The 16,707-nt window shown below is 43.8% G+C and overlaps 1 protein-coding gene across 1 annotated transcript in view; it reads right to left on the bottom strand.

The window, feature by feature from the left end:
• Positions 1 to 7,237: 7,237 nt before the first annotated feature.
• Prorp (protein only RNase P catalytic subunit) overlaps positions 7,238 to 16,707 on the bottom strand; it is a 140,517-nt gene continuing 131,047 nt past the window's right edge. The window contains exons 5-7 of the mRNA XM_004649598.3: positions 14,162 to 14,310; positions 13,168 to 13,363; positions 7,238 to 7,654 (exon numbers count right to left, since the gene is read on the bottom strand). Of these exons, the coding sequence (XP_004649655.3) occupies positions 7,523 to 7,654; positions 13,168 to 13,363; positions 14,162 to 14,310 (477 nt within the window). The 3' untranslated portion in view covers positions 7,238 to 7,522. The remainder of the gene's footprint in view (positions 7,655 to 13,167; positions 13,364 to 14,161; positions 14,311 to 16,707) is intronic.

Here is a 16,707-nt window from a genome sequence, read left to right as displayed (position 1 = left end):
CTGTGGATGGAATGTGACCAGCTCTGCCTTAAGCTCTTGCCCTGCCTTCCTAGCCATAATGGAGTGTAAACTGAAATAAATCCTTCATCCTTTAAAGTTTTTCTATTCATTGTGTGTGTGCATATGCACACACCAACCGCGCTTGCCACTGCTTATGCCACTTTTTATTTTTAGAGAGAGAGATACAGAATTGTTATTATTTTTATATTTTTAGAGAGAGAGAGAGATACAGAATTGGCACACCAGGGCCTCAGCCAATGCAATCGAATGCCATATGCTTGCGCCACCTAGTGGACATATGAAACATTGCACTTGCCTCACCTATGTGCATCTGGCAAACGTGGGATCTGGAGAGTAGAACATGGGTCCTTAGGCCATTTCTCAGCCCTGCTTATGCCACTTTTTGCATCTGGCTTACACGAATGGCTTGGGAAATGAACCCAGGCCAGTAGGCTTAGCAAGCAAGTACTTTTAACTGCTGAGCCATCCTACTGGCCCAATCATAGTTTTTTTTTTTTTCAAGGTAGGGTTTCAGTCTAGTCCAAGCTGACCTGGAATTCACCATGTAGTCTTGGGGTGGACTTGAACTCATGGCGATCCTCCTACCTCTGCCTCCCGAGTTCTGGGATTAAAGGCAAGCACCACCCTGACTGGCTCCAATCATAGGTTTATTTTTAATTTAAATTTTTTTATTGACAACTTCCATAATTGTTAACAATATCCCATGGTAATACCCTCCTTCCCTCCATGTTCCCCTTTGAAACTCCACTCTCCACCATATCCCTTCCCCCTCTCAATCAGTCTCTCTTTAATTTTGATGTCATCATCTTTTCCTCCTAGTAAGATGGTCTTTTGTAGGTAGAGTGAGGCACTGTGAAGTCATGGATATCCAGGCCATTTTGTGTCTAGAGGAGCACGTTGTGAGGAGTCCTACCCTTCCTTTGGCTCTTACATTATTTCAGCCACCTCTTCTGCAATGGATCTTGAACCTTGGAAGGTGTGATAAGAGACATTTCAGTGCTGAGCACTCCTGTGTCACTTCTCAGCACCATGGTGCCTTCTGAGTCATTCCAAGGTCACTGCCATCTGAAAAGAGAAGGTTCTCTAACCAAAAGAGTAGCATTAATATATGGGTATGAATATTAAGAGAAGTGCTTACCGGGAAGTTCAATGAGCATAGTATATGCATTTAGCCAGACACCAGCAGACGTTATACCCTTAGGACTCATGACTACCACTGTTGTAGGCTTTCAGTATCACAGATGTATTCCCTCCCACGGAGCAGGCCTCCAGTCCACTTAGAGGGCGGTTGGTTTCCCCCATAACAGACATGCCACTATGGCACCCATTGGCTCATTTGGCCTGGCTGGCCAAATTTAAGGCTTGCAGTGCCCACTGTTGAGTATCTCCACTGGTGATTTCTCTCTCTCCCATTGAACTGCATGCAGCATAGCTTTCTGTCAGCTGGTCTACATGGAGGAGGTTTTCAGCTTAGCTTCAGTAGGATTTCTCAGTGACCTTGTAGTCCAAGTATGTGGAATCTTCAGCAATAGGGTTTTACTATCTATTCCTGGTGGGAAACCAAGAGCATTGGCAATGTCCTATAATGTTTTGGGGCTATCAGGGACCTCCCTGGTCAAGAACTCACAGGAAGACATCCCATCCCTGGCACTGAAAATTGTCTAGTAACAATCTATGGCTTCTGGATATGCTATTGTCTAAAAAAGTAGATTTCCATATGATTATTTATATCCTCTGGATTTTGATTAGCCCTCCCTTCACCTTTCTCCTTTACTCAATCTCTTCCCCTGGCCTTACGCAGGCCTTTTCACCCCTGTTAATCTGTTCTTCTACTTACATATGTACAACACCATCCTATTAAGTCCCCCCTCCCTCCCTTTCTATTCCCTTTATATCTCCTTTCTAGCTCACTGGCCTCTGCTACTGAGTTTTATTCCTGCTCACATAAAAATCCAATCATTTGTAGCTAGGATCCACATGTGAGAAAGAACAAGTGATGTTTGGCTTTCTGGACCTGGGTTACCTCACTAAGTATAATCCTTTCCAGATCCATCCATTTTTCTTCAAATTTCATTCTTCTTTATCCACTTATCAGTTGAGAGACGTCTAGGCTGGTTCCATTTCCTAGCCATTGTGAATAGAGCAGCAATAAACATGGTTGAGCAAGTATTTCTAAGGTAGTGAGATGAGTCCTTAGGATATCTGCATAGGAGTGGTATAGCTGGGTCATAATGTAGATCTATTTTTAACTGTCTCAGGAAACTCCAAACCAATTTCCACGCTGGCTGGGCCAGATTGCATTCCCACCAACAGTGTAGAAGGGTTCCTCTTTTTCCACATCCTCGCCAGCATTTATGGTCATTTGTTTTCGTGATGGTGGCCAATCTGACATGAGTGAGATGGAATCTCAATGTTGTTTTAATCTGCATTTCCCTGATGACTAGGGATGTAGAACACTTTATTTATTTTTATCTTTTAAAAATTTTAATTATTTATCTGAGAGTGACAGAGAGAGAAAGAGGCAGAGAGAGAGGGAGAATGGGTACACCAAGGCCTCCAGCCACTGCAAACGAACTCCAGATGGATGTGCCACTTTGTGCATCCAGCTTACATGGGTACTGGGGAATTGAGCCTCAAACCAGGGTCCTTAGGCTTTACAGGCAAGTGTTTAACCACTAAACCATTTCTCCAGCCCTAGAACACTTTTTTTTAAGATGTTTATATGCCATCTGTATTTCTTCTTCTGGGGACTCTGTTTAGTTTCATAGCCCATGTTTTAATTGGGTTGTTTGATGTCTTACTAATTTTTTGAGTTCTTTGTATATCCTATATATTAATCCTTTATCAGATGTACAGCTGGGAAAGATTTTCTCCCATTCTGTAGGTTGTCTCTTCGCTCTATTCAGTGTCCTTTGCCATATAAAAGCTTTGTAATTTCATGAGGTCTCAGCAGTTGATCTATGGTTTTATTTCCTGAGCAACTGGGGTTATATTCAGAGTCTTTGCCAATACCAATATGTTGAAGGGTTTCCCCTACTTTTTCCTCTAGCAGTTTCAGAGTTTCAGGTCTGATATTAAGGTCTTTGATCCATTTGGACTTAATTCTTGTGCATGGAGAGAGATAAGGGTCTATGTTCATCCTTCTACAGACACATATCCAGTTTTCCCTGCACCATTTGCTGAAGAGGCTATCTTTTCTACAGTGAGTACTTTGGGCATTTTTGTCGATGATCAGGTGGCTATAGCTACCTGGATTTACATCCGGGTACTCTTCTGTTCCATTGATCTACATGTCTGTTTTTATGCCAGTACCATGCTGTTTTTATTACTATGGCTTTGTAATGTAGGTTAAAATCAGGTATGGTGATGCCACCAGCCTTATTTTTGTTGCTCAAAAATTTTGCAATTTTGATGGGGATTACACTAAATGTATAGATTGCTTTTGGTAAAATTGCCATTTTCACAATATTGATTCTTCCAATCCAAGAATGAGAAATGTCTTTCCATTTCCTAGTGTCTTCTGCAATTTCTCGCTTGAGTATTTTAAAGTTTTCATTGTAGAGATCCTTCATTTCCTTGGTTAGGTTTCCAAGGTATTTTATTTATTTTTATGGTTTTTCAAGGGAGGGTCTCACTCTAGCCCAGGCTGACCTGGAATTCACTATGTAGTCTCAGGGTGGCCTTGAAGTCATGGTGATCCTTCTACTTCTGTTTCCTGAGTGCTGTGATTAAAAGCATGTGCCACCACACCTGGCTTCTATTTTATTTTATTTTTGATGCAATTGTGAATGGGAATGATTCTCTGATTCCATCCTCCGTGTGTTTGTTGTTAGTATACAGGAAGGCTACTGATTTCTGTGTGTTTATTTTTTCCCTAAAAAATTTTTTTGTTACTTTTCTTTATTTATTTGAGAGTGACAGACAGAAAGAGGCAGAGAGAGAGAGAGAGGGAGAAAGAAGAATGGGTGCACCAGGGCCTCCAGCCACTGTAAATGAACTCCAAACGTATACGCCCCCTTGTGCATCTGACTAACGTGGGGTCCTGGGGAATCGAGCCTCGAACGGGGGTCCTTAGTCTTCACAGTCAAATGCTTAACCACTAAGCCATCTCTCCAACCTGTGTGTTTATTTTGTATCCTGCTACATGGCTATAGGTGTTTATCAGCTCTAACAGTTTGCTGGTAGAGATCTTAGGGTCCTTTATGTACAGAATCATGTCATCTACAAATAATGATAACTTGATTTCTTCCTTTCCAATTTGTATCCCTTTTATGTGTGTCTCTTGCCTTTTTGCTATGGCTAAGACTTCCAGTACTATATTAAATAAAAATGGGGACAGTGGACACCCTTGTCTTATTCCTAATTTTAATGGAAAAGCTTCAAGTTTTTATCCATTTAGTATTATATTGGTTGTAGGTTTGTCATAAATAGCCTTTATGTTGAGATATGTTCCTTCTATTCCCAGTTTCTGTAGGACTTTTGTCATGAAGAGATGTTTGATTTTGTCAAATGCTTTTTCTGCATCTAATGAGATGATCATGAGATTTTTGTCCTTCAGACTACTTATTACACTTATTGATTTGTGTATGTTGAACCATCTCTGTAAAGCCTGCTTGGTCAGGGTGAGTGATCTTACTGATATATTATTGTATTCTGTTTGGCAATATTTTGTTGAGAATTTTTGCATCTATGTTCATGAGGGAGACTGGTCTGTAATTTTCTTTTTTTATTCTATCTTTGTCTGGTTTTGGTATCAGGGTGATGCTGGCTTTGTAGAAGGAGTTTGGTAGGATTCTTTCCTTTTCTATTTTATGGGAAAGTTCAATCATAGATTTTTAAGCAGCTCTTGCTATTGTGTCTCAGAGAGGAAGCTTTTGTGAGAACACAAATGGGCAGCATAAGTGTTTGAGTCCACCGCCCTCTTTTAGAGATAGATAGATACCTTGCACTCCCCAATGTCATTGTGGCAATAATATATTCTGATCAGTCCTTCAGGGTTTCCATATCCCTAGATGCACCTCAATTAATTGCAAGCAAAAGTTAGCACTTTGTTTCTGAAATGGTATGAAAGTGCTAAAAATGCAATTTCTCAGCTGGGTGTGGTGGTGCATGCCTTTATTCCCAGCACTTGGGAGGCAGAGGTAGGAGGACTATAGTAAATTCAAGGACACCCTGAGACTACATGGTGAATTCCAGGTCAGTCTGGGCTAGACCAAGACCCTACTTGGAAAAACCAAAAAATAAACAAACAAAAAGTTAATTTCTCTTCTACTATGCTCTGAATATTCAATATTTTCCCACAATATCAGTGGCCTAGGTAGAACACTTGGACCCCTGAACTAATGCTTTCTTATTTCCTTCCTTTCATTTTCCCTCCTTTCTCTTATATGACATGAGGATCCATCTATGTTACCAGTACCCAGATAAATACACAGAACTTTCTGAGGCTAGAGATATAGGGCTAGCATGTATAAGCTCTGGGTTCCATCCCCAGCATCCCATAAACTAAGGTAGAGGCAGGAGGATCAGAGGTTCAAGTTCATCCACTACATAGTGAGTTCGAAGACAACCTGTGATTCATGAGACCCTTTTGTTGTTGTTTTGTTTTTTGAGGTAGGGTCTCACTCTAGCCCAGGCTGACCTGGAATTCACTCTGTAGTCTCAGGGTGGCCTCAAACTCACAGCAATCCTCCTACCTCTGCCTCTCGAGTGCTGGGCTGAAAGGCGTGCACCATCATGCCTGGTGAGACCCTGTGTCTAAAACAAACAACTCCAAACCAATAATGGGCAGATATAAACATTTTCAGCTGAAATCAAAGGCCAGTGAAGTATAAGCTGGCTAGAGAGAGGGCAAAACTTAATCATATTAGCTGGGCATGGTGGCACATGCTTTTCATCCCAGCACTTGGAAGGCAGATATAGGAGGATCACTGTGAATTCGAGGCCACTCTGAGACTACACAGTGAATTACAGGTCAGCCTAGGATAGAGTGAGACCCTACCCCGAGGGAAAAAAAAAAAAACAAAAATAATAATAATAATAATCATAGCCTCACATGGTGATGCACACTTTCTTTTTTTTTTTTTTTTTTGTCTTCTGGTTTATTGAAGCAGTAAGTCAGACAACACTTGCCACATCTGTCAAAGTGGCCATAAAAACCCCAGCCCCACACTCATCAGAAGGACACTGTCGACAAAGGTGACTAATTTTACCATTACAATATTTTGGGTCAGCCAACTTAACCTTTGTTCTCTTTTTTGTTGTCTGGTTTTTTTTCTTTAATTTTTATTAACATTTTCCATGATTATAAAATATATCCCATGGTGATTCCCTCCCTCCCCACCCCCACACTTTCCCATTTGAAATTCCATTCTCGTGATGCACACTTTCAATCCCAGAACTCAGAAGGCATAGGTAGGAGTATCACTGTGAGTTTGAGGCCAGCCTGGAACTACAGAGTTCTAGGCTAGCCTGGGCTACAGTGAGACTCTACCTCAAAAAAGACCCCCCTGTAGTTAATCACATTGTTAGGCCTTGTTAAGCTTGATTAAATGAAAAATATCTATGCACTTAGAAATCTCTCATGCTGAGTGATGGGATTAAGTGTTCAAAAGCCAGGTGAGTGGTATGTGCCTGGAGTCCCAGTTACTTGGGAGGCAGAGAAAGAAGATTTAAGCCCAGGAATTTGGAGCCAGCCTGGGTAAGAGTGAGACTCATTAAAAAAAAAAAAAAATGTTCACAAGATGTTGAATCAGTTAGGAAAGGCTTTATGATTTGTATTACAAAGAGAAGAAACAGTTGGTAGGTTTGAAGATGAAGTGAGAGGTAGCAAGTGACACCAGCAGCGCCTTCACCACGCAGGTAATTGGAGCAGCTGGCCCAATAGGAGACGTACTAGCTTCTCGGTACATTAGCTCTGTTCTCAATAAGGCCCCAAAAACAAATGTTAGGGGAAAATGCAACTGCTTATGAAAAGATATTACATCTCAGTTAATTAATAAAACAAATCCTTAGGGCTGGGAAGAAGGCTCAGCAACTAAAGGTACTTGCTTGTAAAGCCTGATGGCCAGGGCTTAATTCCCCAGTACCCATGTAAAGCCAGATGCACAAAGTGGCGCAGGCACCTGAAGTTGGTTTGAAGTAGCAGAAGGTCCTGGCATGCCAATTCTCTCTTTATCCCTTTGTAAATAAATAAGTAAAAACTAAAAACAGTGTGTTCAGTTTGGTGATACGTCTGTAATAAGAGCATTCAGGAGGATAAGGCAGGGGGATCTTGAGTTCAAAGTCAACTACACAGTAAATTCAAACCCAGGTAGAGCTGCATAATAGGACACTCTCTCATAAAACAACCTATTTTATACAAACCAACTAGACTAAATAGCAGTAATGAAAACCTTTTTATTTTTCAGGACAGAGGCAATGCTTCAAATGAGCATGAATATAAGAGCTCTGATACCAGCCAGGAGGACTCTGAAGCTCAAATTTTGCACGGGGTTGGAGTCTAGGTCTTTTGCTGGAGGCACAGCCATTTGGTCGGCACTTCATAGGAGTATCTTTCCACCAGGTCTTCATCGTAAGGTATGTGCCACGAGTCTCCAGTTGTCTGCACCACCGTGTCATAGCTGAGACTGTGCTGTTGAGTTCAACAGAAAACCAAGCGTTTAGAATAGTAACAAAGGGTTACCTGGCTATATCCTCCGACCCCCATACACCTTTTCTTCCCCCCAAACTTTTCAACTTCTTTGGAGGAATATTTCTTATTTAATACTGTGAGGTGGTTTGATTTGGGTGTCCCCCATAAACTTAGGTGTTCTGAAAGCTAGGTTCCCAGCAGATGGTGATTTGGGCATTAACATCTCCTGGAGGCAGTGTGTTGTTGGGGCTTATGGGTGGTACAGCCAGCTTCCCCTTGCCAGTGTTTAGTACAGTCTCCTGTTGCTGTTGCCCATCTGACATTGCCCAGGAGGTAATGTCCACCCTCTGCTTATGCCACTGTTTTCCCTTGCCATCATGGAACTTCCCCTTGAGTCTATAAGCCAAAATAAACAATTTTTTCCCCCACAAGCTGCTCTTGGTCAGGTGTTTTCTGCCAGCAATATGAACCTGACTACCACACACTGGGATTTCTTTTAATTTTCTTTTTTCTTTGGATTTTCGAGGAAGGGTCTCACTGTAACCCAGGCTGACTTGTAATTCACTATGGAGTCTCAGGGTGGCCTCGAAATCACATGATCCTCCTACCTCTGTCTCCCAAGTACAGGGATTAAAGGTGTGCGCCACCACATCCAGTTTCTTTTCTTTTATCTTTTTTTTTTTTTTTTTTCAAAGTAGGGTCTCACTTTAGCCCAGACTGACCTGGAATTCACTATGTAGTCTCAGAGTGGCCTCGAACTCATAGCGATCCCTTCTACCTCTGCCTCCCAAGTGCTGGGAGTAAAGGTGTGTGCCACCATGCCCGGCTTCTTTTCTTTTCTTTTTGAAGCAGTTTCACTCTGTAGTCCAGCCTAGCCTGGGACTTATTATGAGCCACCACACTCAGCTTAACAGTAGATTTTTCGAAGAGCAGCTAACTCTGAAGATAAATAAGCTGGATAGTAGAAATTCCTTTTTGGGGACAGATTCACTCCCCTTCACCCCAAGGTAGTATCTCACTGTAGCCCAGGCTGATTTGGAACTCACTCTGTAGTTCCAGGCTGGCCTCACACTCACAGCAATCCTTCTGCCTCTGCCTCCTAAGTTCTGGGATTAAAGGTGTGCACCACCATGCCTGGCCAAATTCACTTAAAAAAATTATTATTAACCTCCATCTCCAACTGTCACTATATTGCATGTTATGGATTCAACAAATGGATCTGAGGACACAAGTACTCAGGCCAGTCACATTTCTGGACCATCATGGAGCCTGGCCTTGGCTTTTCAAGGCCCTCCCAGCTCTAGACATCAGAACAATGTGACATCCACTGATGTGGGAAGGACTCCTAGGGATGCTGCATCTGAACAGAGACCTCGAAAATGCCTCAGAGGAAGGTAAAGGTTGAGGGGCTAGTTAGGCTCTAAGCAGTAGCAAGAACTCCCTGCTCAGCACTGCAATATCTCGATCACACCTTCCAAAGCTCAGGCTCCATTGTGGAAGAGGTGGTAGAAAGAATGTAAGAGCCAAAGGAAGGGTAGGACTCCTTACATATCCATGACCTCACAGTGCCTGACACTACCTACACAAGACCATCATAATAGGAGGAAAAGATAATGGCATCAAAATAAAAGAGAGACTGATTAAGAGGGGGAGGGGATATGATGGAGAGTGGAGTTTCAAAGGGGAAAGTGAGGGAAAGGGAGGGAATTTTCATGGGATATTGTTTATAATTATGGAAGTTGTCAATAAAAAATTAAAACATAGTAAAAAAATTATTATTTGCAAACAGAAAGAGTCAGAGAGAAGAAAAACAGAGAAAGAGAGAGAATGGGTGAATGAGCACCATTAGTTGCTACAAATGCCAGATGCATGCACCGCTTTGTGCATCCAGCTTTACATGGTTCTGGAGAACTGAACCCAGGTTGTTAGGTTTTTCAGGCAAGTGCCTTAACTGCCAAGCTATCTCTCCAGTTCCAGATTCACTTCTAATGTTAAAGACTACAGGATAGGTAGGCATGGTGGCACACTGGAAATAAATCCAGTTGTCAGGCTATGCAAGCCGGTGTCTTTAACTGCTGAGCCATCTCTCCAGCCCAGGTAGGGTCTCCCTCTCTGGGCCAGGCTGACCTGGAATTCACTATGCAGTCTCAAGGTGGCCTTGAACTTATGGTGCTCTAACTACCTCTGCCTTCTCAGTGCTGGAATCTACCTTTTAAATTGGCTTTAAAATATAACACTGAGCCGGGTGTGGTGGTGCATGCCTTTAGTCCCAGCACTCAGGAGGCAGAGGTAGGAGGATTGCTATGAGTTCAAGGCTACCCTGAAACTACATAGTGAATTCCAGGTCAGCCTGAGCTAGAGTGAGACTGTACCTCAAAAAAAAAAAAAAAAAAAAGAAAAAAAGAAAAAGAATGTAACACTGGGTGTGGTAGCACACATCTTTAACCCCAGCACTTGGGGGATGAGGTGAGAGATTGCCATGAGTTTGAGGCCAATCTAAACTACATAGTGAATTCAGGTCACTCTGGGCTAGAGTGAGACAATGCTTAAAAAAGGGGGAGGATGGGCTGGAGAGATGGTTTAACGGTTAGGTGCTTGCCTGTGAAGCCAAAGGACTCTAGTTCGAGGCTCAATTCCCCAGGACCCACGTTAGCCAGATGCACAAGGGGACGCATGTGTCTGGAGTTCGTTTGCAGTGGCTGGAGACCCTGATGTGCCCATTCTTTCTCTCTCTCTCTGCCTCTTTCTCTCTTTGTCCCTCTCAAATAAAAATGAACAACAAAAAATAAAATAAAAAGGGGGAGGATAAGAAAGGGAGGAGGGCACTGGAGAGATTGCTTAATGGTTAAGTTGCTTGCCGGCAACGCCTAAGGACCCACGTTGGATTGACTCTCCAGATCCCACGTCAGCCAGATGCACAGGGGTGAGACAAGTGCAAAGTCACATATGCCCACTAGGTGGCACAAGCATCTGGAGTTTGATTGTAGTGGCTGAGGCCCTGGCACACCAATTCTCTCTCTCTTCTTCTCTCTCTCCCCTTTATCTCTCTCTATCTCACTCTCTCTAAAAAAAAAAAAAAAAAAAGATTACAAAGGAGAATACAATATATGGACATGGGCTAGGGGAAATGGCTCAGCGGTTAAAGGTGCTTGCTTACGAAGTCTACTGTCCCAGGTTTGATCCCCCAGTAAAACCAGAGGCATAACATGGTACATGCATCTGGAGTTCATTTGCAGTGCAAAAGACCCTGGCATGCCCATACTGTTCATTTTCTCTCTCTCTCTCTCTCTCACACACACACATAAATAAAAATATTTTAAAAACAATGTAATACACTAGCTGGGCCTGGCAGCATACGCCTGTAATTCCACCTGCAAGGGAGGTCAAGCAGAAGGATCACATGTTCAAGACTTGCCTGTACTACAGAATGAGTTCAAGTCTAGTCTGGGAAACTCAACAAAACCCTATCTCAAAATAAAAGTAAAAAATGGGCTTGAAATGTAGTTCAGTGGTAGAGCACTTGCCTAGCACATGTGATGCTTTGGGTTCCATCCTTCCCCCCACAAAACCATTGTTATTAACTATAGTCACCATGTTGCACAATCATGTGTAATAGATCTCTTGAATTTATTCCTCTAGTCTACCTAGCGTGATTGATCAACATCTTCTTACCTATTTTTAAAATATTTATTTGTTTACTTGAGAGACAGAGAAATAGGGAGAGAGGGGTGGAGGGAGAGAATGGACATGCCAGGGCTCTAACCACTGTAAACAAACTCTAGACGCATATGCCATCTTGTGCATCTGGCTTATGTGGGTCCTGGGGAATCAAACCTGGGTCCTTTGTTTTTGCAGGCAAGTACCTTAACCACTAATCCATCTCTCCATTCCCCCCGATACACTTTTTTTTTTTTTTGGTTTTTCGAGGTAGTCTCACTCTAGCCCAGGCTGACCTGGAATTCACTATGGAGCCTCAGGGTGGCCTCAAACTCACAGCAATCCTCCTACCTCTGCCTCCCGAGTGCTGGGATTAAAGGCGTGCACCACCACGCCCAGCTCCGATACACTTTTTTTTCTCAATTTTTATTAACATTTTCCATGGTTAGAAGAGAAAAATATCCCATGGTAATACCCTCCCCCCCCCCCACCATACACGTTTTGATCATCAGACTATATTTTACTATGGGCCAGCATATTTTCCTCTAATAATTCTCCTTTTCATTTTCTCCCTTTGTTTTAACACATGAGACATCCTTGTGCTATGGGTATCTAAACTAGAATCAAAGGTGAACTCAACTGAGCCGGACATTGTCAAGGAAAAGTAGGTTGGGTGCAATGTGCACACCTGAAACTCCAGCCCTTGGAAGGTGTGGTGGTTTGATTCAGGTGTCCCCATAAACTTAGGTGTTCTGAATGCTAGGTTCCCAGCTGATGGATATTTGGGAATTAATGCCTCCTGGAGGGAGTGTATTGTTGGGGGTGGGCTCATGGGCTTTATAGCCAGTTTCCCCATGCCAGTGTTTGGCACACCCTCCTGTTGCTGTGGTCTACCGTATGTTGGCCAGGGGGTGATGTCCACCCTCTGCTCATGCCATCGTTTTCCCCTGCCATCGTGGAGCTTCCCCTTGAGCCTATAAGCCAAAATAAATCTCTTTTTCCCAGAAGCTGTTCTTTGTTGGGTGATTTCTACCAGCAATGCGACCCGGACTGCAACAGAAGGCTAAAGCAGCAGCTCGAGGTCAGCCTGTTCTACATGTGAGCCAGAGGTACCTAACAACCCTGTCTACAGTGAAAATCAAGAATTGATAAGCAGAAAAAATGCGTTACAGGGCTCAGTGGATAGCGGGCCTGAGGTCTGATCCCCAGAACCCACATAAAGCTAGACGCTGTAGCACTGGCATCTGTGACCCTCACATGCACCAAGGGTGGGAAGGGAGGTGGAGACGGGGGACTCGCCCGGAAGCTCCGCGGGCCAGCCAGCTTGGCAAATGCAGCACAGAGAGCCCGAGACCCTGCCTCCAACAAGGTGAGGAGAAGCCCAGCGCCTGCAGTTGTTCTGTGACTGTCACATGTGCGCAGTGGCATGTGTGCCTCTGCAATCACACATGAAAACATACATACATACACACATCATACCCCCTGCAAGAAAAAAAAAGACCCACACCAGAAACATAAAAAAATGAATTACTCAGAAGAAGGAGAACCACAGGGATAAGGACCTTTGAAGCACCGCAAGTAAACAGGAAAATGAAAGCGCACATGAGGAGCGGCGAGGGGCGGCAAGGGCGCTCACAACTGAAGGCATCCCAGACACGTCAACAGGTCAGCTAACTGGGACGCCAGCAGTGCTTTTTCTCTGGCAGATGCTGTTTCTGGGAACTGGCTAAAACCAAATACCAAACTAAAAGGGAAAAGCAAAGCATATAGAACTTACAGGTGACATTTTTTGAAACCATGCCACATTCTTCCTCTAATCTCATCTGGTTATATTACTTAGACAACAGATACCATACCTGAAAGCTTATTTTTGATCCTGGAAACCTATTTGTAATCACCAGCTGATGTCCCTGTTGCCACTTAAAGAATAGGTGCTGGGTCTTAGCATCTGACAGACAGGCCTTGTGGTCCCGCATCAGGTCTTTTGTGATAAACTTGCAATGATTCCCTGAGTTGAGGGTGGCATACAGAAGGAATGGGTCGTCCTCTGAGCTAAATCAGACAGAAGAAAGGACACAGTCAGGCTCACTCTGGGAGGCAGAGAACAACATTTTTATTTATATTCTGACTTTTCTTGGTGGTGACTGACTTCTTACAGGAATGATCTTGGGGATACTTACAAACCATATGGAAGCATTCACTGGGAGGGAACACTAGCTAGATTCAGAGTGCATATGGAAAGCTGGGGTAAGAAACTACTAAGTGGGGATTCTTAGTAGCTTAGCCAGGCTCTCCCACCAGAGCCTCCATATTTTATTAGAAAGCAGAAAGAGACACAGAGGGAAAGAATGGGCATGCCAGGGTCTCTGGTGGTTGAAAAGGAATTCTACATGCATGCACCACTTTGTGCATCTGGCTTTATGTGGGTACTGGGGAGTTAAACCCAGGTTGTTAGGCTTTGCAGGCAAGTACCTCAACCACTGAGTCATCTCTCCAGCCCAATTCTTTCTTTTTACCTTTTCAAGACAGGGCCAAGCCCAGGCTGGCCTGAAACTCACAGTGATCCTCCTACCTCTGCCTCCCAAGTACTGGGATTAAAGGCGTGTGCATGGCTCAGAACAAAGAATGCTAATGTCTTTTTTTCCACAGCTAGAAGTTGGTTCTCAGGCTGGGGTTGCAGCTAGTGGTGAAGCACTTCTCAGCACACAAGGCCCTGGGACACATCTCCAGCATGCCTCCTCATGAGGTTGAGTACAGATATATGCACGCAATTTTGAAATGGCAAAGCTGAGAACTAATGAGCAGATGATGAGATTCTAGTGTAATTCACCTGTTACCCACAGTACTTACATGTCCTCAGCAAAAAAGCAGTGGGCCAGCTGTTGCACCTTTTTCATCTCGTCCTTTCTCCACCGGGAACCCTGGGTTAGCATATGCTTCCGGCCCAGGACCAGCAGCTGCAGATTCTTCTTGGCTAGTTGAGAAACTACGTCCAAAAGCTAAAAACACAAAGCCAACACCCCAAGGGGTCAATCCAAAAATTTCAAGTAAGTGGACTCACTGGTTACTTCAAAGGTAAGGCTCTCTTTTCTAGTAAGAGGTGAAAAAATAGTTGTGAATAAATTTCCATCTTTGAAAGTTTGAGGAAAATACTTCCTTATTATAAGTCTGTGTTCTAAATATTTATTTGACACACACACACACATAGAGCCAGGTGTGGTGGTACACACCTTTAATCCCAGCACTTGGAAGGCAGACATAAGAGGATCACTATGAATTCAAGGACACCCAGAGACTACAGTGAATTCCAGGTTAGCCTGGGCTAGCGGGAGACCCTACCTCAGGGAAAAAATATTATTTATTTATTTGAGGGAGAGAAAGAGAATAGGCATGCTACAGCCTCTTGCCACTGCAATGGAACTTCATGTGTCACTCTGTGCATCTGGCTTAACTTGGGTACTAGGGAATTGAACTCAGGTCATTAGGCTTTGCAGACAAGCACCTTAACCATTTAGCCATCTCTCCAGTTCCCCCACCTCACTTTTTAAGATAAGTCTTGATAAGTTGTCAAGGCTGGCTTTGAATTTACTATTTTGTTTTATCCTCCCAGGTAGCTTTTGCAGCATGCACCACTTCCCAGGCCCCAGTTATTTATTTTTCCAGTTATTTTTAAAGCCGTGCTAAAATTACAGGTTATTTTCCATGAAGCCAGATACAAAACTGGCAATTGGACTCATGAGTAGGGATGACAAATAATTACTCTTCAAAGTTGGCACATTAATCACCACAAAGTTACCACCATGATACAAAAGTTTTTTTAAACAAAAACACATTTTGAAGTCATGCATGGTGTTGTATGCCTATAATCCTAGCTCCATGGGAAACTGAGGCAGGAAGTTTTTGACTTCCAGGACAGCCAGCCTGGGCAACTCAGTAAGACCCAGTCTCAAAATTTTAAAAAGAAGCCAGAGATGTTGACTTGGTAGAATACCTTCACAGCAAGCCAAGCAACCAGTCCTTACACTTTTTGATAGCGTTTGCTCAAATTTTCACTCAGCTGGGAAAACATGGCTTAGAGAAAAACACAACTGGGTGTTCACAGCTACACTATGGCTCCGCTCAGTAGCCATGACCCAGTAAAGTATGCTAAAGGTGAGCGCCCAAGGAGGAACAGCAAAACCTGCGCTTGAACCGCTCTGGGGCACCAGCTTGTGGCTGAGGTTTCTACTTAGCAGCAACTTTATGAAAACTACAGAGAATAAACAAGGGCGAGTGGGCAGAACAGAGAGCTGGCCCGGAACTGTGCTAGTCTAGCTGTAGAAACCGGCCTCCTCTGAAGAAGACTCCAAGCCGGATCCGGTGGCTGAGGTAAAGCCATAGGTATACTTAGAACAGCAAAAAGAAAAAAAAAAAAAAAAAAAACTTAATTCTATATTAGGCGAAAAATAAAACTTAAGCCAGGGGTCATGGCGCATGCCTACAATCAGAAGCCAGAGCACCGCTCGCTCCACCCCGCCTAGCTACCCCACGAGACTGCTCGCAGGCCAGCCTGGGCTACACCGTGAGACGCTGCCTCGGAACAAAGCGAATGAGCTTGGGGAGAAGGGCTGGGGGCCTGGTTCAGGGGTACAGCAGTTACAGAACTGCCTAGTTGACAGACCCTGGCTCAGTCCGTAGCACCAGGCAACAGAACAGTGTGGGCACGCAAAGCGACCTGGGGCCGAGTGGGGTTGCAGTAGCTGGGGTAGAGAGGCAATGATCACAGAAAACCCCAACAGTTGAGATGAAAGACATGGAGGATATCTTTCTCCTTATCTTTTCCTATCTTTTAATACAACTAAAAACCTTAAGCACTTTATATAGAATAAACAAGATTTTTGTCAGCAGGCTGAGGTAGGAGGGTAGCTGGGGGTTTAAAACCAGCCTGGGACTGTAGAATTCCAGGTCAGCCTGAGCAAGGGAGAGCCTGCCTTCAATCCCAGCACTCGGGGGCAGAGGTAGGAGGAGCGCCATGACTTCGAGGCCACCCTGAGACCTCATAGTGAATTCCAGGACAGCCTGGACCAGAATGAAACTCTACCTTGAAAAACTAAAAAAATTATAATAGGTCTGGAGAGATGGCTTAGCGGTTAAGCGCTTGCCTGTGAAGCCTAAGAACCCCGGTTTGAGGCTCGGTTCCCCAGGTCCCACGTTAGCCAGATGCACAAGGGGGCGCACGCGTCTGGAGTTCGTTTGCAGAGGCTGGAAGCCCTGGCGCGCCCATTCTCTCTCTCTCTACCACTGTCTTTCTCTCTGTGTCTGTCCCTCTCAAATAAATAAAAAATGGACAAAAAATATTAAAAAATAATAATAATTTTTTTGCTGGGCATGCTGGCACAGGCCTTTCATCCCAGCAC

Source organism: Jaculus jaculus, chromosome 7, assembly GCF_020740685.1.
Source record: "Jaculus jaculus isolate mJacJac1 chromosome 7, mJacJac1.mat.Y.cur, whole genome shotgun sequence".
Lineage (NCBI taxonomy): Eukaryota > Metazoa > Chordata > Mammalia > Rodentia > Dipodidae > Jaculus > Jaculus jaculus.
Note: the sequence above shows the minus strand (reverse complement) of the source record. Positions and strands in the feature narration are given on the sequence as shown.